At 36.0% G+C, this 23,354-nt stretch overlaps 1 protein-coding gene across 2 annotated transcripts in view; it reads right to left on the minus strand.

Moving 5' to 3' along the window:
• Nucleotides 1–23,354, minus strand: part of LOC134531122 (myrosinase 1-like) — a 213,356-nt gene that overhangs the window by 133,112 nt on the left and 56,890 nt on the right. For both annotated transcript variants that reach the window (XR_010074940.1, XM_063366692.1), the window contains exons 2-4: nt 10,104–10,237; nt 7,114–7,248; nt 6,719–6,841 (exon numbers count right to left, since the gene is read on the minus strand). Coding sequence is in view for 1 of the 2 variants with exons in the window: in XM_063366692.1 (XP_063222762.1) it covers nt 6,719–6,841; nt 7,114–7,248; nt 10,104–10,237 (392 nt within the window). In the remaining variant the exon portion in view is untranslated. The remainder of the gene's footprint in view (nt 1–6,718; nt 6,842–7,113; nt 7,249–10,103; nt 10,238–23,354) is intronic.

Here is a 23,354-nt window from a genome sequence, read left to right on the forward strand (position 1 = left end):
TTCCAGATCGGAGGGTACGGATGTTCAGCCTGAAAACAGTAAGTTATTTTTCCTATATTTAATCTGTGGTGCTTTATATTTATTTTTTAATTGCATTAGCGTAAAATGGGGTGGAAAGTCCAAGGCAAGGTTAGTATATTTTGAGAGATAGCGGCCTGCTGAATAAGCCAGTTTTAGCTGTTTTGAAGGCTTTTAAAAATTGCTGTTATTGAATGTGCATTGTCTTGAAAGTACTTAAGGTGTAAGGGTTGTTGTTTGAAAATTGCGTTCCTCTTGTAGATAAACACTTTGGACGCACATTTGCTGGTTTTGTGCGCTTAGACCAGCCCCACACAATACCCATTTCCTTAGCAGTTTTCATACCTTTTTTCTGTTAGTGCGCCTACTCTCGTGTGGGTAACTTTTCAGCACCCTTTCAATGGGTCTGCCTTCGGGTATGAAAGTTTTCATAACAGAAGTCTTAAACAAAACGGTAATAGAACGTGCCAGAGTCATCAAAATGACGGACCCACGTGCAGTAACTAAAACCCTTAGTCACTTTCGTATGCATTAGGGGAGATACTAAACGTATTTGTGTGTCAAATAAAACTATATGATAGTGAAAGTGTGAAACTACCGTGAAATATATAATTTAAACTAAAATAGTTATAAAAAAAGTAATCAGAAGTTTTAAAATACATTAGAAAAACCGGCTTTACTTTCTTGATAATACACTGTATCTCGACCGAACTATAATAGCTTCGGTAGTGTAGTGGTAGAGCGCGCAACTAGGATTCAAAATGTGAATTGTGGTGTGGTTCAAACCACTATGTTAAACAACCAACATTTTTTTATAATAAGATTATTGTATTATATAAATTGTTCCAAGAATCATGTATTTTTACATTTTATTTAATGTTTCTTACAAACGCCACACGTGTTGGCTTAAATGAAACTGCAAGACTTTTTTTAGATTACATAATTTTTAAAATAAACAACTTCAATTTTAATATATTTTCAGTATTTGGTAAAATGTACAGCAGCATATTTATTTTTCTTCTGTCACTGTCAGTGAAGTGCTGCATCTGTGAAGTGAGGTTATGTGTGTTTTCATTTAAAGTTTTGTGCGAAAATGGCATCAAAGCAGCGAAGACTTTGTATAAATTCACCAGATAAGTTTTGTTATATTTGTGGATGTTATGTATTAAAATCTCACGGTAGGCATATGAATGAAGATGTAAAAAAAGCATTTTTTTATATTTTGGATGCAAAATAGGAGACCAAGATAAACAATGGGCGCCACATAGTAGTTGTGTGAGCTGTCACGTAACACTTATTCAGTGGATGAAGGGTAACCGAAGCAGTATGCCATTTGCTGTACCTATGGTTTGGCATGAACCAACTAACCACTTTAATGACTGCTACTTTTGCCTTACTAATACTGAAGGTTATTCGAAGAAGAAGAACATTGACTGTATCATCAGCCATTAAACCTGTTCCTCACGGTGAAGGCCTACTCGTTCCAACTCCACCTTTAAACTGGGAAGATTTGGTAATTCCAGAACTAAATGACAATGAAGACTTACATTCGGAAACTGAAGAGTTGTTAGAAAATACCATTGACCCTACATATGTTCCTCCATCTAGTGAGCCTCACTTTATCAAGCAAAATGAACTAAATGATTTGGCCCGTGACTTAGGCTTATCAAAGCAGCAGTCTGAACTACTAGGTTCAAGATTACAAGAGTGGAATCTTTTAGCAAAAGGCGCAACCATAACGCCCTTCAGATAGAGAAATGCTAACTTCTCTGTATTTTTCAAAATTGAGGGGCCTATGTGTGTATGTTTCGACATTGTAGGGTTAATGAATGAACTTGGACTAACTTATGTTTCTACAGAGTGGCGACTTTTTATTGACTCCTCTAAGTCTAGCCTCAAGGCTGTTTTACTCCACAATGGAAATAAAAAGCCGTCAATTCCAGTTGCTTACTCTGTTTCAATGAAGGAGACTTACGACAACTTGGGTGCAGTTCTAAGGGCAATCAAGTATGAAGATTTTAAGTGGCAAATTTGTGGTGACTTGAAAGTGATAGCTATATTAATGGGACTTCAGGGTGGCTTTACAAAGTATTGTTGTTTTTTGTGCTTATGGGACAGCAGGGACCAAAAACAGCACTTTGTTAAACAATCATGGCCGCCAAGAAAATCTTATACTCCAGGGGAACAAAATGTGTTCAACGATCCTTTGGTTGACCCTAAAAACGTGCTACTTCCTCCTCTGCACATTAAGTTGGGTCTTATGAAGAACTTTGTAAAAGGCATGGACAGAGACAGACCCGGTTTTAAGTACTTGCCGGAACTTTACCCAAAACTTAGTGAAGCGAAAATAAAAGAAGGTGTTTTCACTGGACCATGACATCAGGAAGGTCATACGTGATGCTGAATTTGAAAAAAAGCTAAACAAAAAAGAATTGGCAGCTTGGAAAGCATTTGTGAAGGTGGTAAAAGGATTTCTTGGCAACAACAGAGAAAATAACTACAAGAGTTTAGTTCTTAACCTTTTGAAAACATACAGAGCTATGGGTTGCCGAATGTCCCTTAAAATTCACTTCCTTCACTCGCATATCAACTTTTTCCCGGAGAATCTTGGAGCTATAAGTGATGAACAAGGTGAGAGATTCCACCAGGATATAGCAACTATTGAAACGAGATACCAAGGCCGCTGGGATCCTGCAATGCTCGGAGATTACTGTTGGTTTTTGAAGAAGGAAGATGCCACTCCACATAAAAGAAAAAAATGAAAAAATATGAACAAACTGTTCATAGGTAAAATAATGTGTTTAAGTTGTTTGAAAGAGAAAAAAATTATTGTGTACGATTACATTACAAATTTTTGTTTTTATAATAAGTCTGTGGCGTTATTTTTCCTATATTTACCACTCTATTGCCAGTGTCTCTATAACAAAAAAACCAGACGTGGTAGATGTTTTTCAGTGTCATTTTCGGATTCAGCAGGTCAAAGTACATAGGAATACGTAAAAAGTATTCATGTTACATAAAAAAAATATTTTTTTTTGTAGACTAGTGCTATCTATAAGGATATTGTAAAAGAAACTACTATCAAAACCAAGACTCTAAAATCCCTTTCAGATACTCGTTGGGCGTGCCGTTCAGAAGCTGTGTCTGTAACGCATGCTCACTTGGTTGACATTGTAAAAGCCATTGAAGAGTGTACAGAATCTACTTCCGACTCAAAACTCCGGGCTAAAGGTAAAGGCATTTAGCTACAAATGCAATCTTTCAACTTCATCGCGTCTTTGCAAATCATGCATCCAATCCTTCAGCTTGTGGTGAAAGTGAGCAAAGCCCTGCAAAATCCTAAAATAGACCTTTGTCAAGCAGTCGAAGATGTTGAAAGCCTGGCCCTTGCCTTGGTAGAAATGAGAAACAACGAAGAATAATTTGAGGACATTTTCACCAAAACTAAGGAAATGTGTAACTTACTGGATGTTCATATCCCTACAGTTCGAAAAAGAAAAGTCTCAGTCATCTTAGAAGGCATTTTCAGTTTGTGCTCTTCTACTGCCTTCTACGCAGAAACCAAAAAGGATGAGTTGAAACTGTTTACATTTCATCCGGTTTTGGACAGTCTAGTTCAAGATATCAACTCTAGGTTTGCACAAGAAACCAAGAAAGTGATCTCTGCCACAGGAAAACTAATGGGGTTAAATTTGGGTCCTTACAAGTGTGAAAGTAGTTACTTTGAAGTTCTCTCAAAACAGTTCAGAGTGAATGCTACGGAACTAGAAGCAGAAGTGAAGCTTTTGAAGACAAAGAGAGATATGGACAGACTTTCCACCTAAAACAGTTTCTGACTGGATTGATTGGCTGTCAAAGTTTCAGTTCAACCTACAAAAGCTTCAGTGCAGTAATGAATACATTTGCAACAATGCCTGTAACTAGCTGTACAAGCGAAAGAACTTTTTCAAGCTTACTATCATAAAATAAAAGCTTAGGTCTACAATGTGCCAGGAACGCTTGAAAAACCTGATGATTCCATTTGTGGAGTAAAAACTGGCTGCTTGTGCAAACACAAATGCCATAATTGATAAATTTAAAAACATTGTTCCGTTTCATCGACGAATGGCCATTTAGTAATACAGAGTATTATGTTCAGCAGATTTCCCTAAGGTTTTTTATTTTTAGTTCTGGACTTGTAAACTTGTTTTCAAAAGAAATTTTGAACAATATTGTACCTAAACATATACTACTACTTAAAATACATTATACTAATCGGATAGGCTTACTCGATGACTTATATGCAGTCGCCGACCAAATTTTTTTTATTGTATTCCAAAAGTTAAAATTTTTGCCCACTCTTATTTGTGTATTATTATTATTTTAATATTTTAGATATTTGAGGTATGTTACAAAAACTCCCTTGAATTTTTGATTTTAAACCTTAACATTTGAGAATGTTTTTTCTAGCATTTATTTGGCGTCTTCAGAAAACATGCAAGTACAGTTTTTCAAAGCCACCAGCATGACTTCCGTGCAAACAATTTGTGCAATTTACTTTATGGCTGAACAAAGCTTAAAACAGTAAATAGTTTAGTAGTTTTCCTGGCGATTATAACGTTCAAAGCCATAATTTGTCATAAAAAATGTTAAAATTTTTACATCTGTGTATTTAATATTTTTGTTCGGTAACACCTTAAATAGCACCATTTTGCGCCTTCAAATCCAAATTTTTCCGGGGGAGGATCCCGCTTTAGGTTCGGGGTCCGTGAATGATAGGGCTGTTGTGTTATCGGGCACCACCACTACTGAAGTCCTGCGCACGCCTATGTCAATATGAGTTAATATGTAAATAAGGACATGTTTGTTCCAATTCAGTTAAAACTGTAACATGTATGATTTCTTATTATGCATGCAACTAATTGTTGATCAATTTTTTTTAGTGTTCTATTTGTTACAACTTATTTGTCTTTATTTCCAATCAGTTGATAAATTGTAATAATATAGTGTTAATATTTTTAAATCTATGTAGTCAAATATTTTAACTGTGATTGACCATGTAATTGTTTTTTCAGAAGGAATCATTTCTGTTAAATCTGCAACTAAGTATTATTTTTACCTTAATTTTTCTTCCACTACATTAGCTTTTTGTAACGTTGAAAGCAGCCGATTAAATAATTTTCAGATTTAAAAACTGATTAGGCCTACTTGCAATGAATTTGTGAACTATGTTTGTAAAAAGAATAATTCCACCTAAATGTGGAAATTAATTTAGAACAGCTTCTACATCGCTAACGAAAGATATTTTAATGTCCTCTTAATACTGCAACCTTGAATATTGTATTTTACAATATAAAAACTTCATACAGTAGAGACAGTCACATGTCTAAATCTCTGAAATGGTTATTTATACACCAACATCAAAGTTTCCTTAAGTTTCCTATGTTTTTCGGTTTTTGGAAAGTTTCCATGAAAATTTTCCAGGAAAATTTCCATAGATAAAATTTTGGACATTTACCCATCCCTAATCACAGTACAGTATCAAACACTCCCTCCAACACCAGCCAATCACAGAACAAATTACAATACATGGAAAAAACCCTGTACACACATAACCCGGGGCTTCCCTTGATCTGTTTCTTTTCAAATCCACATCAAAATCGGGGACTCCCAAAATATTTTATCACGCTAGTTGCTCTGTCTCTGCCTTACACCGGATGCATCATTATCGTTTTATCACCTCGGCGTCACTGTGTCGACGCACGCCTTTCTTTCTCACTCTAACTGCCACGCAACTGGCTAACAAGATTGCATCATCCCACAGACAAAATTACAAAGGAAAAATATGTTACAGTGCATTTGCGCATATAAACAAAATATTTAAAGCTTAAAAACCATTTTAAAACACATAAAAACGTAATTATTTAGGTAGAATTAGGTAAATTTACAGTTACATGGCTGTTTCATAATAAAGCAAATAGGCAATACAATACACAAATATTAGAAACGGTAATTAATTGAGAGAGTACGTTCATAAAACATAAGCAAACATAAATATTAACCTAGAAAACAATTATAAACGGTAAAATATTATCATCAAAGTTATTTGAAAAGATCAATATTGCAAGTTTCGATGATTTACCACATGTACCACAGTTAACATTTGGCTGCTTCAAAAAATTAAGACTAACAAACAAAAAATATAAAGTTATAAAAACACAGAGAAAAGGTTGATACCAGCTATGTTGCCAATAGATCATCAAGTGAACCAGTATAAAATTTTGAAAAATAAACCAAGTCAGGAAAACGCCTGATGTTAATAGATCACAGTTACAAAATGTTGCAACTGTTTTGTTGTATGAAAACTTCTGTGTTTGTCTGCTTTGTCGTCATTCTGTTTTCTACTCTAAAGAAAGAAATGCATCTGAAATGTTTGTACTGTATTTTATGGCAATTCACAATGAAGATAGGTGTTGTATTTGAGAGATAGATAATTGAGATAACAGAGGTATCAAACACGGAACCCACATGTTCTTGAAACCACCTTTCCAACTTCTTTCTTTAACTTTCATACTGTAAAACTAATATACAGAGCTCTGGCTTTTGTCTACAAATAGAATCTCAACAAATCTACTGTTGACACAGCTAATAACAAATCTGCTGAAATTTTTTTTATAATCTGCGTTCTGAAGTCAAGCAACAAGTAATGACAAAACCTTACCCGGTCCCCGAAGTTCTTGTACAACAGCCGAGCAAAATCTTCAAAGTAGTCCACCAACAGAGGGTTTGGCCAGCCGCCGAGTTCTTGGAGAGGCTGTGGCAAGTCCCAGTGGTACATAGTTACCTAGAATAACACCAGTTCCACTACAAATGCTGTGCTGCGAGGTACAATAGAACATATGTCAAGGCATAAAACTAAGCACCGTGCACTAGCCACCATTATGGCATTCAGTATAGAAACGAACGAGTAATTAATGATTCGAATATTCATACATGGTAAATCATAGTATTGTTTGCTAAAAGCTTGTCAAAAAACACTGAACTCTTTTTAACAAGTTACATAACATTTCATAAAATATCACCTCAAAATAATATAATAATAAGCTAATCTCATACCATAGGTTGTATTTTGTGTTTCAGAAGTTCATTAATTAGATTGTTATAGTAGTTGATGCCATCTTTATTGATGAGACTCGTATCACCTTTTGGGAGGATTCTCGACCAAGCGATAGAGAACCTATAAAAGTCCACCTGTTAACAAAAAAGAACATGCATGTGCTTTCAAAAGAAAGAAACGCAAAATCGACTTACACAAACAGATTAAAAAAAAAAAAGGTTACATCGGAAGAAAAGTATACAAAGACAGCTTGCTAGCAATCTTCACAATGAAGAATTGAAATGAAGTAAGAACTTATAAGAGTATACCTTTTCACGTTCTATGTGTGGCCCGGCTAAGCACACAGAGAAACGTATCAAAAGACAAACAATGTTCTTTGGGAATTTTTCATTACAATGGTTGCGTTCAACGGTTTTTTTTTTTTTTTTAAGTTATAATTTTAGTTTGGAAATAAAAGAGTTTATTAAATTAATTTGTTTATTTCTTTCCAATTAAAAAAAAAAATGTTTTTTCTCATCGTTACATGGCATCAGTACACAATTTTACAAATGAATTTAATTCGAAAGCTTTGTTACTTGCACAGTTTTTTTTGTTTTTTCTTATACAAATTTTTACGATGTCTTTGAATTTTGATAGGATAAGGTCTAAATACATACCACAGCATCATACATCTTGCCGTTGATGGTCAAAGAGTCTTGTCACTCGCCAAAAAAAATATTTTAGTAATGTCCCTTGGTTAATTATATAACTCAAGGTACTGTCGATCACAGACCGGAATCAAGCAAAGTCGGGCCGATGCCGACGCCTAAGGCCAAAATTTCTAATTGAATTGTCCGAAAATAAAAAATTTAGGTTTAAAAAATGCGGCCTGGTCCCAGCCCCTAGGCGTAAAGTTGTCCCTTAGTGACTTTCCATAATATTGCGTGAGTTGCCGACGACGTAACCGAGTTCGGCGACGATCGAGCGAAAAGTGACCTGGTCGACGAGACTACCTTCCCTTGTAAAGGTGAAGACAAGGGACGCAACCCCGTGGGCCAACTGACCAATCAGAGTACAGAATTCAGAAACATGACCATATAAGGAAATTCGGACGAGTGCATCACTCCACGCCAGGGCTCGCCCTGATTGGCTGGCTAGTGGTAGTCTCTAGAGAACCTGCCCGACTGTCGCTACAGCTGTGCGTCCATGTGACGCGTAAATCCCAAACACGCATTTACAAAGTGAAAAATAACTTTCTGGCGCCAGTGTGTCGCGCCTGTCCGCTCTTCCTTCTGTACCTTCCAGACTATTCTCGAAATATTACACTAGCAATATCCAAAAGAATTTAAAATTACCCAAAAAATTTAAATACAATGTTCAAAATTTTGTAATCAAAGTTGAAATTCATACCGTATTAGAAATTCTAGTTTAAAAATTATGTCCTGTAAAATTATAGTCTACACTGCTTTAAACAAAACAATTACTGAAATTAATTATCAAATATCAAAATTAATTATTATGAACTGGAGCTAACCCACAAATTAATAATTAAGTATCTCAAGAAAATAAGTATTTGAAGGCTTTCCATGAAATTTAACCAAAGTAATTAATAACAATTCTTAACATATCTGAACCATTATCCTTATCTATATATTAAAAAATTATTATCCTTCATATCACAGTTATTCTTAATCAATATTCTTATGACCCAATATGACAAATCATCGTTGTGCAATGTCTGTGTGTTTCCTGAAAATAAACTACGGTTCTGTTTCATGCATGTGTTTCATACAATATCCTTACAAAACATTGTGATGCTTAAATTTCTAGTACAGAGTGGGGCATAAGGTGTGTTATCGGTTTTGAAGGGCTAGTAAAAGAAACGAATTGGAATCTGTATACATCCCCATTTTTTCTCTAAGTTCTGAAGATCACAACAAAAAGATTGTGGCCATTAGTAGCAAAGTAGGATAAAGGTAATTCAGAACTCTTTAACCACTTTTTGGCACATTTCGAGGAGTATAGTGATTTCCTCCTGAATTTGCATCTTCAGATCTTCCAAGGTGTGAGGACAATGTTTTAAAACCTTTTCCTTGCGGCAACCCCACAGGAAGAAGTCACAAATGCCCAACTCCAGGGCCCACCTTGACTGGATTTGGGCTTTGTAACATAATTATGCACATAAATTATTTAAAGCATGAACACTGGTAAAAATGTAAGAAATTTGTGTCAACCAAGATTCCAAACTAAAAGCTCACGGTTAAACATTACTACAGATTATTCCAGCTAAACTTAAAATTCTGGAATTAAATTCTGACAAGTCGCTTTTGTCAACTACACTAATTTCCACGTAAACATAGGATGTCTTTCACTTGTTCCACAGACAATGTTTAAGAACAGCAGTTTCATATTTGAACACATTCCTGACTAAGAAAAAAAATTCTAATCAAGTATTTAAATATTTCTGGGCTATAGGAAAAAAAATTGAAATTGGTAGTTTACATCAAAACTCATATATACTCTATGGCGAATCATAACGTGTACTAAGCATGTAAGTCAAAATAGTGAGTCCTCATGTTGTGAAGTAATTTTTTTAATTATTACTGTAGCAGGATGACTATGATCCTTAGAAAATATTTTTCAGTTCCTGTACAATGTAAATTAATCAAATACCATTAAAAAATATATTTTATAGGGTCACATACAAATTATATTTTTGAAATTACATCTATATACTACTGGTAGCTAAAATTAGTTCATTAGCTACACATGCAATAAAAAAACCCTGGCAGAATCTCATTCAAAAATTATATAAATATAAAATGAGAATCAACATATTACGTTGTTGAAAAGCAATAAATGACAATACAGAAACATGTAGGTAGGTATGATTTTGTATTTTTCAAGGCAAATTCATTCATTATTATCATTGACTCGCACATTACAGTCTTCCAAAAGAAGGTCAGTGAGGCCAACACACTAATTTTATCATTACATTAAAACTACAAACCTTCATGTCCGTGAGTGCTTGGATATCATCTTTGTACAAGTGATACGAATCCGCCGCAACATCCGCATTCTCACTATCTTTTATCCAGCTGGGATGCGTATGTGTGAACCGGTCCCAAATACTTTCACCTTTACCTACAACATGAAATAATACAACATTAAGGCCGCAAACGTGTAAGTGAATGATGTCTTGAAAATGATTTTATGACAAATGCTACATACATGAATTCAAAATGGATAAGACCCAATTACATGCTCTCAATTCATGCTGCTAGGCCTGATGACGGGAACAGACTTCAGTTCCTGACACGTCGCAACTGTTTTGTCTTGGGAGGCCTATTGCGTTGTCTGTGCTGTCAGAATATCTGTTTAATTTCATTGCTGGGTTTGCATGTGCATCACTTTATTTTCGGTATGTTTTCCGTATTATATGTTTAGTATTAAAGTTGGGTACCTCTGTCTCTCAATGTTTTCTTCAAAGTTTTTGTCTGTCTGTACTTCCTGTTTTTGTTTGAACTCACAAGTCTTTGTCAGCTCACTGTGATTGTCTGTGCTGTGATATTGCCTTGACAAATTCCTTCCATTGTGTTGATACATATTATTATTTGAAATAAAGAAAACTGTGATACCATACATTACATATGTCCTGTCATCCACCGGCCATTGGTGATAACACCAGGTTTTCTCACAAAAAATGTTAGAACACAGAAAGGGCAACAGGAAAATTCTGTAATATTTCCTTAAGGCTAAGATCCTGAGTTTCTCCCGAGCGCGCAAAGAAAGAACACAACACACGTAGTTCCAAAATTCTCGATAGAGAGCAGTAGCTGTACGGATGAGCAATATAATGGTGAGGGGGGTGGTGGTGGAGGAGTAGGAGGAAAGAACGCGCTTTTCTTAGAATTCCTTATCGCCCAGCGGGGTGAAATGTTCTTCAACGAGCTGGAAAGGGGGGTGGGGGAAGCCAGCCAACTGCCTGCCTCGGAGAGAGGTAAGATTTCCGCTCGGTTTTCTCTGTCAATTCTCCCCAGACTTCTTCGACCGCTCGATCATCAGCACGTAAGAGGATAAATATTACTATTTGCAGTACATTTCAGTTCTAAACCCGTAAGTAACCGTATGCAACCCAGCAGAATTATAATAAATACTAACTTTGTGCATACATATGCAAACGAATATAAAGAACACTTCATTTATACGATAAATATATTGTACATTTTACCGCGGCGAGTTGGTGGCGAAACTGTTAGATTTGGTCTCTTCTGCAAATTACGCAAGATCAAGTTTTTAGTTATTTATTATAACATATTCGAATAGTTTGACATGCTTATACTAAATAGGCTAATCCTTGAGATGACACAAGAACTCTCGTACACAGCTGACCACTACAATCAGTGAGGTTGGCCAGTAATGCAGTTTTCCTTCCCATAAAAAAATGTCTTGTTATATACTGTACGAAAAAGGGTTTGTGCTTTTACAGGTTTTCTTGCTTTACACATTTTGCCACAGATATATGATAGAACATCTAATTACGTGACTTAATGTTGTAAAGTGGTATTTTTTGATATATGATTAAAATTTATAGTTTTCTGTACGACGATATAAAAATGACCTTTTTTACAATCAATTTATATTTGTAGGTGAATATATGTCCAAAAAAATATTGCAGCTTATTGCACTAATTTTAGTTGTTTGAATGAATTATGCGTGTAAGTATGTATAGACGAGGATAGAGCTGAAGCATTTTTTGGTTTGCTTTTAGCCGATCTGCAGCTTGTGGCTTTCGATGACCCCTTCATTTTTATTTATCATGTATGATGTTTGAAATCTATGTCATTAGTTGCTCAATGACCCTGGCATTCGTCATAATTTTTTCTTTTAAAATACGTAATTAAAATTTACAAAATATGGTATCGTGTAGTAAATATTGGCTGTCGCGTCTGACGAAATGGAGAGCGCCTTCATGCTATCCCTACGGGTGACGTCAACCATCACCGGTAGTTCTCCTTGTAGGTATTTATGTACTGCAGGTCGGACAGGCATGAAATAACATATGTTGTAATTAATAGTAATTTTTCTATAATTAAAATTTAACTCTGAAAGGGTCACAGACCTTTACCACAAACCGCCTTCGCTACCCAGTCAGAAGTGTCTGAATGAACACATGAAGGGAGTAGGCTAATCGTCATAGGTAACAAAATAATATTTCAGAGGTGGCTAGATAAAGTGATACGCGAAGAGTAGTAACTCCCCCCTTCCCAAACCGCTAAACAAAACAATCGACACGTTAACACATGCAAAACACTGCTTCACGCTTCAGATCTAGGAAAAAGGTATGCATAAATTACGACCACTGATGTAATACACGAAAATCAACCAGAGTCTAAGTGATTTGGAGCGAGGAATCCTAGTACAATAAATATAAGTAATGGACGTAGTTTTATAGTAACTTATACTCACGTTTTAGAAATTGTAATTGCTGCATGCCAAATTTACATTTTAAAATTGCATAATAAAGAAAAATTGAGAAACAGTAAAAATCAGTAAGCTTAGTATATAATTAAATGTCTTTGGACAAATGAAAATAAAACATTAGGAGGACAAATTATTTATTAAATAGCAATGTATTAGACAAATTTTGTAGAAAAATAATTACACATTCATTGCAAATTAATGACAAATATTATAATTTTCTTAGATATACAAGTATTATTACATTACATTTTCGGCAACTGGTACACATAATTATGCTATGGGCCCTGTAAATTATACATTCTCACTTTTTAATCAAGAATACATACGAGCATAAACGTATGAGACCGATTGCTCTGACATCACGGTGGCCATTTTTAGTGTCAAAATTCCTCAAAAATGACTCAAAATTCCTGTTAAAAAAAATTCCCGTTTGAGGGAAAATTTCCCGTTTTAGTCCTCAAAAATGTCAACGGCTTGTAAATTCCTAAAAGCGGCTTAAATTCATCAGCGTCAAGCCGCTCTAAACCACCGAGGTCTTTACCTTGAAAATTAGGATTATATCACCGCCATTGTGAATTATGTCGTAACTGTTGCAATTATCACTACGCCTACCATTTTGAAAATACGTAATTTTTATGCTAGAAAATCGGGAAAAACTTAAAAATTCATAAAATAATTTAATTAGCAAAATTTAAATAAAAAATATTTAAACACACCGTTGCAAATATCGTAACGGCCACCATATTGGATTCTAGAAATGTTGCATGTTTCGTTATGCCCGCCATATTGGATGTGTATAACGCCATCGTTGCACTTTTCGTTACGCCCGCCATCTTGAATTATAGATCTTTGCGATTTTTGTTACGACCGCCATCTTGAAAAACCGTAAATATTGTCCAAAAAATTCATTGTTTTTAAAATTTATAAAAAATAAAAATAAATAATATCACTTAGCCATCTTGGATTATGAGATCACTACCATCATCTTGAAAATCCGTATTTATTTTCAGATTTTAATAAGAAAAGATTTAAAATTTATAAAAAAGTTAATCAAAATTTAATAAGGTATTATTTAAAAACGCACTTACAAAATGAAGCTCGGAGTCCTCGGTTCGAACCCAGTGAGTGCAAAAAATAAAAATAAAAATGGTGATCGATCCTTCCTCCATGTAAGCCGCCGTCAGAATGACTTCCCACCACTGATGCTAAGGTGTGTTGGTGTATGTATATATACACACAGTGAACTCTCCATATAGCGATTCTCCCTATAACGATTGATATTGACATTAACGTTTGGTCTACCATAAGAACAACATATTTTTTCTCTCTAAATAACGATATCGTTCACTCTCTATAACGATGTATTTACTTAGAACACTAATCAAAATACAGTAAAACATTACGATAAAACCAAATTTCCAGTCGTACCACTTGACGAGCGATCGCCAGTTGGACTCAAGGTCAATGCCCGTAACCGGTTATTTCCAGTGTTTAGGCGAGGGGGTGGTCGAGTCCACTAGTCGGCGCGGGGGTGGGAGGTCAGTGGCGGGCGAGGGGGTGGATGAGTCCACTAATCGGCACGGGGGTGGCAGTTCAGTGGTGGGGAAATTGAGCGCGCGCCAAGCAGCTCAGTCAGTTTACTCAGTTAGCCACGTCACGCCTGGCTGTTCATATCGGAGCTGTTTTTGTACACCTTACTGCACCGTGTAAGTTAATGAGTGTTTTATCAGTTTTATTCTAACCATTATGCTACCAAGAAAGCGGAAAGTGCTCACCGTGGATGAAAAAGTGTCATTAGTTAAAGCAATTGAAAATGGTGAAAAACAAACTGATGTTGTGCGGCGAACGGGGCTTTCCCAATCGACTGTGGCTACCATTTGGAAGGATAGGCGCAAGTGGCTTGACGCAGATGTGCATGGGGATAAAAAGAAAATGTGAAAACCTCAGTATGAAGACTTAGATCGTGCTATTCTGCAGTGGTTTCAACAGCAACGCATAAATAACATACCGCTCTCTGGACCTTTGATAAAAATGAAAGCTGAGTTTTATGCAACAGAGCTTGGCATTCCTGAATTTAAGGCTTCTGAAGGTTGGCTGAGCAAGTGGAAGCAGCGCCACAACATTAATTATGGACAGATCAACGGGGAGGCTCGTGACGTCGATAGGAACACTACAGATGGCTGGCTAGAAAAGGTATGGCCTGATCTTAAGGCTCGTTATTCAGCCGAAAACATTTTTAATGCTGATGAGACGGGTCTATTTTACAAGTTGACACCAAACAAAACTTTAAAATTCAAATCAGAAAAGTGTATTGGAGGAAAGTTGTCAAAAGAAAGAATTACAGTTTTGGTAGCGGCCAATATGACAGGATCGGTAAAGAGAAAACTTTTGGTGATTGGCAAATCTAGAAACCCGCGTTGTTTAAAAAACATCAAGCGTCTGCCTGTAACCTACAAGTCAAACAAAAGTGCTTGGATGACGTCTCAAATTTTTGAAGAGGAGTTGAGAAAATGGGATTCTGAGTTGAAGGGTAACAAAATCTTGCTTTTGGTGGACAACTGCCCTGCACATCCAATGATTGAAAACCTCGAAAACATAGAACTCTGCTTCTTACCTGCCAACACCACAAGTGTCCTTCAGCCCATGGACCAAAGTGTTATCAAAAGTTTGAAAAGTCATTATAGGCGCAGGCTTTTAATGGAACTCGTCGAGTTTAATGGGAATTTCAAACCTACGATCCTAGACGCCATACAAATGGTCAGTAGGGCATGGGCAGAGGTAACGGATAAGACCATAAGACATTCCTTCAAGCATGCAGGATGGCTGAAAGATACCGAGCCAGCAGATGATGAAGATGACTTGCCTTTGGCCGTTTGGGTTCAGCAGCTGGAGCTTCATACAACATTTTCAGAAGAGGAGCTTCTGGATTTTGAAAACATCGATGGGCAAGTGGCTACAGCAGCGGGTGTTACAGACGAAGACATCCTGAATTCTGTTCGTGTTGATGAAGATAGTGATCAGGAAAACATTGATCCAGAGGAGGAGCCTGAACCAGAACCGGTCCCAACTCCAAAAGAGGCATTGGAGGCTGCTAAAGTACTGAGAAGATTCTTTACTCACCAAGATGATCCTGTGGCTACGGAAGATGTCGGTCGTTTAGAAGATAAAGTGAGGTCATTGCTGTGGAAAACTAAAAAAAGGCAAATGACGCTAAAAGACTTCTTCCAATAAACTGTATGAACTGTATGTCTTGTTGTGTTATGTATGTACGTATTTTGACATTCTAAATACAGAGTACTACATATGTACTAATGATTGTATACACTGTATCATTGTATCATTTCATATACATACATATGTAATTTACTACTACATATGTACATATGTGTGTTTGTGGACAATGTAAATATAGTACTGTATATTGTATTTATACTGTTTAATATGGTGTTTTATTTCAGCACACTACTCCATCCAAGATTTAAAAATAGGTTTCTCTCTGTATAACAATCTTTCTCTATAACGATGAAAATCGCTGGTCCCTTGGATATCGTTATAGGGAGAGTCCACTGTATATATATATATATATATAGCCAGCTAGTATGACGTCACGCCCACCATCTTGGATTATGACATCACATTCGTCATCTTGTTTACGTTTGCTAGAGTGCGCTATCACCATTTAGTTTAATTTTTATACACACGATAATTGCAACAGTTACGAGATAATTCAAAATTGCGGTGATGTCATCCTAATTGTCAAGGTCATGACCTCGACGGCTTAGAACGGCTTGACGCTAAGGAATTTAAGCCGCTTTTAGGAATTTTAAAACCGTTGACAGTTTTGATAACTAAAACGAGAAATTTTCCCTCGAAATATGATTTTTTTTTAGGAATTTTGACACCAAATATTTCCGCCGTAACGCCAGAACAATAGGTCATTGACCCCATCCTCAATCCTCAGCCTGAAGCCTGGGCTCGGAGCAACCAAACTATAATACTACAACTTACATGTTTATTTAGGCCGATCCGAATTCAAGTATATGTAGTTATGAGCTTGCAACCTTACGTACTTCACTTGCCCTTCACGAATCTGGACAGGTTCAATGTTTGGCCTCTTCACACGGTACTATCTAGCCAAAAGGGATGTTTACATTTTATTTTTTCGCACAATTTTTATTGAGAAAAAATTTTTTAGCCGAAAATAGTCATTAATAACACTAAATTGCTGTCCCGCAAATTTACGGTAGTTAAATTTATTATTTTACCTACGTTTTGTAGTTACCAACGGTAGGCTGTTTATGTGCATGTATTTGTTTAAACTTCTTTGTAAGAGTGTATAAATAATGTTTTAATTAAATTTATAATAAAAATTGTTTATGTTTTTAAGAGTTATTAAATTTTGTAAATCAAATAAAACCGTCAAATTGTTTTTCAAAATGGTGACGTGTTTTGAACTGGAAGTAGGCCTAGTACGTGAGAAGTACACAGATTTGTTTACTTGTGTACTTGAATATACTTCATTTCCAGTTATGCAGCCCTTGTGATGTAACTTCCAGGGACAAGTACATATAGTATTATATCTAGGGTGCCAGGGAAAAAGAGTATTTAAGTCACGTTTTGGGGAAAATGAGATAAGTCAGCAGGCTACTCATAGGAAGGTTCCGCACATGTGGTCTAAGTAGTATAAGTCAGCACTGCAAAACGTCTAATGTGTTGCTTTTGATCTCAGGAGTATAAGTCAATTGACGTGTATACAGTTTGAGAAAAACAGTATAAGTCAACTTATACTATCCGTGCCAAAGTGAAATAGTAGTACAAGTCAACTTATGCTATTTATGCCAAACTAAAATAAGAGTGCAAGTCAACTTATACTATCTTTGCCAAACTAAAAAAAACAACAGAAATATCGCCAAATTATACAGCTGAATTTAATGTAAACATGTTTTTTCACTGGGACAATTTTTTTTGTTAGCTTTAAGTAGGTAAACTTTATAATATTGGAAAAAAACATACAAACAATTAAAAATAAAACAGTGGTAGAAAGATTTAAAACTCAATATGGCATCAGATTATCCAACTTATTAAAAACTCACACCAATTAACTTCTATGTATTGCAATATGAATGGACTATTCCACTCTCTATGCATAGCTTCAAACTCTATGGATATGTAAGATCTACTCAACACTTCAGGCTTGTATAATGTTCTGTTGTTATACTGTTTATTTCATTGCAATGACATAGGACAATTTGAAAAGTACAGTTAATAATATTGAAGATGTCTACAAGATCAATGAAGATACTGAAACTTGCCAAGAAGTCATTAACAGAAGGCAAAAAAAAAACAGGTAACTAGTTAATGCTGTTGTATCTTACATGATGAGAGGGGGAGATAATTTCTAACATACCTACATTAACTACACGAATATGTTTTGTGTTCTAGTTAATGAAGAAATTCGGACCAAAAAAAGAGCACATAACCTAGATGAACCAGGCGTTTCTGTTTCTACTGACGAAAAAGGTAACTTATTAATGTAGTTGTGTCTAATTTATATCGCGTGGAGGATAGTATCTAACATACATTAATTGTGTGAATTGTTATTGTGTTTCAGTTAATAAAGAAATTCGGACAAAAACAGAGCTTATAACTTAGACGAACGCAATGTTTACGCAATGTTATTGTGACAACTGGCTAAACATGTGATTTGTTAATGTACCTTGCTGTTGTGTCTGAGGTGTGGGGGAAGGTTATATTTATAATACATTAATTGCGTGAATAATTATCGTGTTTCAGTTCTTGAAGAAATTTTGCCAATAAAGAGAGTACATAACCTTGATGAACAAGATGTTTCTGAGCCTACTGACGAAATAGGTAACTTATTAATGTAGCTCTTGTGTTTAAGGTATGGAGTGGAGGATAATATTTAGTATACAATAAATGCGTGAATTGTTTTTGTGTTTCAGGCCATGAAGAAAGTTGGGAATCAGAAAACATACAAAACCATGACAAACCAGCTAGTTCTATGTCTGATGTACCACATTACATAACTAAGGAGAATAGTGACAGTAATATGAGTGGCGATGACAGTGACATTGATAAAGACTATGAACCAGAAGAAAGTGAATCAAGTGAAGACGAAAGCACAAATGTGTGTATGTTAACAAATGTTGCAATACCTTTAACAAAGAAAAATACAGTTGCCACTGAAAAGGAGCGTGCCAGTGCTTCTCCATGGACTGGTGCACATTCTCGAAAAGCCAGGGCAGAAAGGAAATCCAAACGAAACACGGGGCGAACGTACACCACAGCAAAAGGTAAGGAAGTTGCAGCTAGAACTCCAAAACCCATACGCATGTGTCGCATGAAATGTAAGGAAAAACTTGACAAAATTATAGACGAACAGCATACAGTCAGGGAGAAAATTTTTAACGAATACTGGGCACTTGGAGATCGGAACAAAAGAGTAGCCTATGTAGTCAGCCTAGTTGATTCAAAGACACCAGCAACAACAAGGAAGAGAACTGTGGAGCCGGACGTGTCATTTTATAAACGGTCTCTATGGACATACAACTTGACTATGCATGAAACAAGTACAGGACGCGTGGCATGCTATATGTGGCATGAGGCAGAGGGTGCTCGTGGTGGAAATCAGATAGCAACATGTGTTTTCAAAGAACTGGCATCACTTCCTTCAAATGTAAAAAACGTGACTTTGTACTCTGACACATGCGGAGGACAGAATAAAAATTCACATGTAGCTGCAATGTTTCTATTTGTCATGCAGGAAAACAAGAACTTGAACAGTGTTGATCATAAATTCTTGGTAAGTGGCCACAGTCACATGGAGTGTGATGTTGATCATGGAATGATAGAAAAACAAAAAAAGAAGATGCAAGTTCCTGTCACACATCCACATGACTGGTATCAGCTAGTACGTTCTGTTGGCAAGAAAAATAAATTTACAGTTGTAGAACTGTCACATACTGACTTCTTGGATTTTGCAGGCTTGCTTAAAGATACCTTGCAACTTCGAAAGAAAGACACAGAAGGGAATCAAGTCAACTGGCACAATGTTAGATGGTTTAGATTCACAAAGGAATATGGGACAGTGTTGTACAAGAACAGTCTTGAGGAAGATGAGCCATTTAAGGCATTAAGCTTCATTCATAGAGGGAAAGAAGGTGTTTATCTGAAGCCTAAAAATTGCTACAATGGCCCTCTTGCAATCACAAAAGCAAAGAAGAAGGACCTACTGGAATTACTACCACTCATTCCACCGGTATTCCATAACTTTTATAAAGAACTAAAAACCAATGATGCTGCGAAAGACAATTATCCTGATATAGATGAATTTCCCGGGGAGTAGTAAATGTTAACGTGTGTTGAATAATATATGAAATGTTTATCGGGTAGAACATTTATTGTTACTAAAAAACAGTTGTTTCCTATGAATAATATGTCTTGTGGCATGGCACGTGTATTTTTATTGTGCATATTATTGTTGGTAAAAGTAGTATAAGTCGTGTTCTGAACATGGTCCAAACAGTAGAAGTCACATTTCTATTAGAATATGTAACTGTACACATATATATTGCAGGTACAATCATGTGGCCTATAAACAATGCTATTAATACAGTTAGTAATGCTATTGTCATAAATTTAAACAAAATAATCAATAAAACTTGTTTCCTGAAAAATGTGTATTTTTGACTTATACTCTTTTTCCCTGGCACCCTAGATATACTTCAGGCAATTGAAGTCAAAATGAGAATGATTTCCCACTCCCCCCTAATCTATTTAGATCTTTGTTTAGCAATACTATCTTCAAGATGGAATTTTTAGTGCATTCTTTTCAACTAATCAACAAACTCCTAGCATAAGCCTTTAAGCAGCTACAGTTTGTTTTGCTAACCAGAGTGACTTCAACTTCAGAACTGACACCCACTCTGTCGACCTCCATGTCTATACGACCACTACTGACTAGGATGTTATTTAATTTGCAAAGTGAAAATCATCAATACTAATATTATAAAGCTGAAGAGTTTGTTTGTTTGTTTGTTTGAACGCGCTCATCTCAGGAACCACTGGTCCGATTTGAAAAATTCTTTCAGTGTTGGATAGTACATTTACCGAGGAAGGCTATAGGCTATATTATATCATCAATAACATTAGGGATCCTTACTAAAAGTCCAATTTAGAATCAAATGCGTTGGAGGGGGGTTAGATACAACATGCAGTACACATACGAAGTGTGTGTTGACAATGCCGCAGGCGCTAGAAGTTTATTTCCTATTGCCTATTAACATTGTTGCCACACACTAGATGCCTTATCATGCTTAATTTTTCCATACAAGTAAATAACACTTCAACAGAATTAATAATATTGTCTGACCAAGCGGTTGTCTGATAAGTCCCTTCTACGGGAAATTGCATCTCAGCAACTCTAAAGCAATGTTTCCAGAGTTGAGGTCCCCAACATATCTACCAGGATTAATGCATCCACATTCTCTTCTACTTCTTCCTTGGTGCCTGGATGAGCATCCTGTTAAATCTCTGTGCAGTTTATAAAAAGGCAGTTTGTTTTTCTCTATCAAATTATAAGGGGTCTAAGAACAAGGGCATTAAATTTTGTTGATAACCTTTTGCACAGAGATAATGACTTGATATGTCTTTCCGAAACAGGGTTTACCAATAACAGTATAAACTCTCATTTTTTTTAGTGATAACTACCTCATATTTAAAACTGATAAAAACCCCACACAAACTTTGATGGAAAGAGTTGGCGGAGTTTTGAATGCAGTAAACACACAAAAATACAAAAATGTAATGCCTATACATGAATTTGAATTTGACCACCACTGAAAAATTTCTAACCATTGGGAAAATCTATATTCCCCCTCAAACATCTCCCTCAACATACACAGCTTATTTCAAAGATCTTGAAGTTAAGTTTGTGATTTCACAAGATAATCTACTAATAATCGGTGATTTCAGTGTGCCAGGTGTCATCTGTTCTCAATTGCATACTCTAAATATAGTTCACTCAAGTATAAAATCAAAAACTCATTCTTAAATTAACTTTATATCTTCAAGGGGTTTAACCAAGTTTAATTACACCCAGCCTTCCCTCCAACTACTGGACCTATGATTTACTAATATTGACCTCTGTTCAGTTAGTAAAACTCGAGATTCCCTAATTAAAGAAGATAATTTCATCCTACTTTGAAGGTCAACATTAAATTTGACGTGGTGCCAAATAACGATAATAAAACTTCCTCATCTATAAACTACAGGATTGGTGACCACCTCAAACTATTCAACGCTCTCAGAGACCATGAATTGTCAGCCATATACAATACTAGAGACGTTGACACTATGGTACATCATTTAACTTGACGTCGCCCAAGGGCTCTCCTGATTCGCATAGCCCGTTATGCCACCTCGACACCTCCTCTCTGAAGGGGAGTGCAGCCCGACGAATACCAGCCACTGCTGGAGAGTCAATTGTCGCCTGCGTGACAATCGACTGTGTGACAGTGCTCGCCAGTTGATCAACAGCGCTCGAGAGGGAAGGGTGTACACGCTGCGCGGAGGACGCAACCCGAATTATACCAGCGTGTATGCATCACAGATCCCTTCATCACCATTAGAGAGCCATCATCACTCCTGCCGTCTGCTGCAGCCAAGCGGCGACATCACGCCCTGAATCGAGTCTCTGCTCGCCCTGCGAACTGGCTCGTGTAATGTATCTATGTGTTTAGTGCATGTATCTATGCACTTACGGTATTAAACCAGTTGGCAATATGGCCATCCCAAGAGACATGTGGTTATTGTTTTCCAGTACATAATCCACTACAATCCAGATCATAACATGGCGCTGCGGACTGTTTATTGCTATGTGTACGAAGCGGAATATCTGAGTCGCATTCTGGTAACCAGACTGTAATAGATATTGAAGAATAGTTTAGTTTTGTGATGTGTTAAGTGTTAACCTAAAACGCACGTGTAATGGAGGGATTGAAACCACAGGGACCTTTCACCTTGATGGAGATCTGGCTAACAATTGGAAGCGCTGGAAGCAAAAATTTTTAACATATATGAAAGCCACAGGTGGTGATGGTAAAGACAACGGTATTAAAATAGCTACATTGCTGCACGTTGCTCAGTGAAGAAGGGCAGGATTTATTCTTCACCATGGATGTATCTGAAGAAAACAGTAAATATATGATTCTGTTCTGGCATGCTTAGAATCATATTTTCTGTCTAAGACTAATCAAAGTGTCGAACGACATAAATTTAACAATAGAGTACAAGACGAAGGGGAGACTATCGACGCCTTTGTCACAGGACTAAGACGTCATAGCTCCCAATGTAGGCACAACTTCTGATCTATACGATTTTTGTATTATTGTAATGATTTTTATCTAAAACGTTTGTCTAAAACATTTTTGGATTAGACAAACGTTTTCTGAAAGGGGTCAAAAAATAGAGGCGGATTATTAAAAATAATTCATAAATAATTCATAAAACGCCCTTAGTAGAAACACTACCAAATCCGTTCAAATTTTTTGTTAATCTTTTAATTTTGATCTAAAAATTTAGTCTAAAACATTTTTTTGATTAGACGAACTGTTTTTAAAGGGGTTATATAAATAGGGGATATTTATAAAAAACCATTACTCCCTTAGAACACTATCAAATCAGTTCAAATTTTTTGTAAAACTAATATTTTTATCTAAAACTTTTGTCTAAAATTATTTTTTACGAGACGAGCCAA

The sequence above is a fragment of the Bacillus rossius genome, chromosome 3 (genome assembly GCF_032445375.1).
Source record: "Bacillus rossius redtenbacheri isolate Brsri chromosome 3, Brsri_v3, whole genome shotgun sequence".
Classification (NCBI taxonomy): Eukaryota; Metazoa; Arthropoda; class Insecta; order Phasmatodea; family Bacillidae; genus Bacillus; species Bacillus rossius.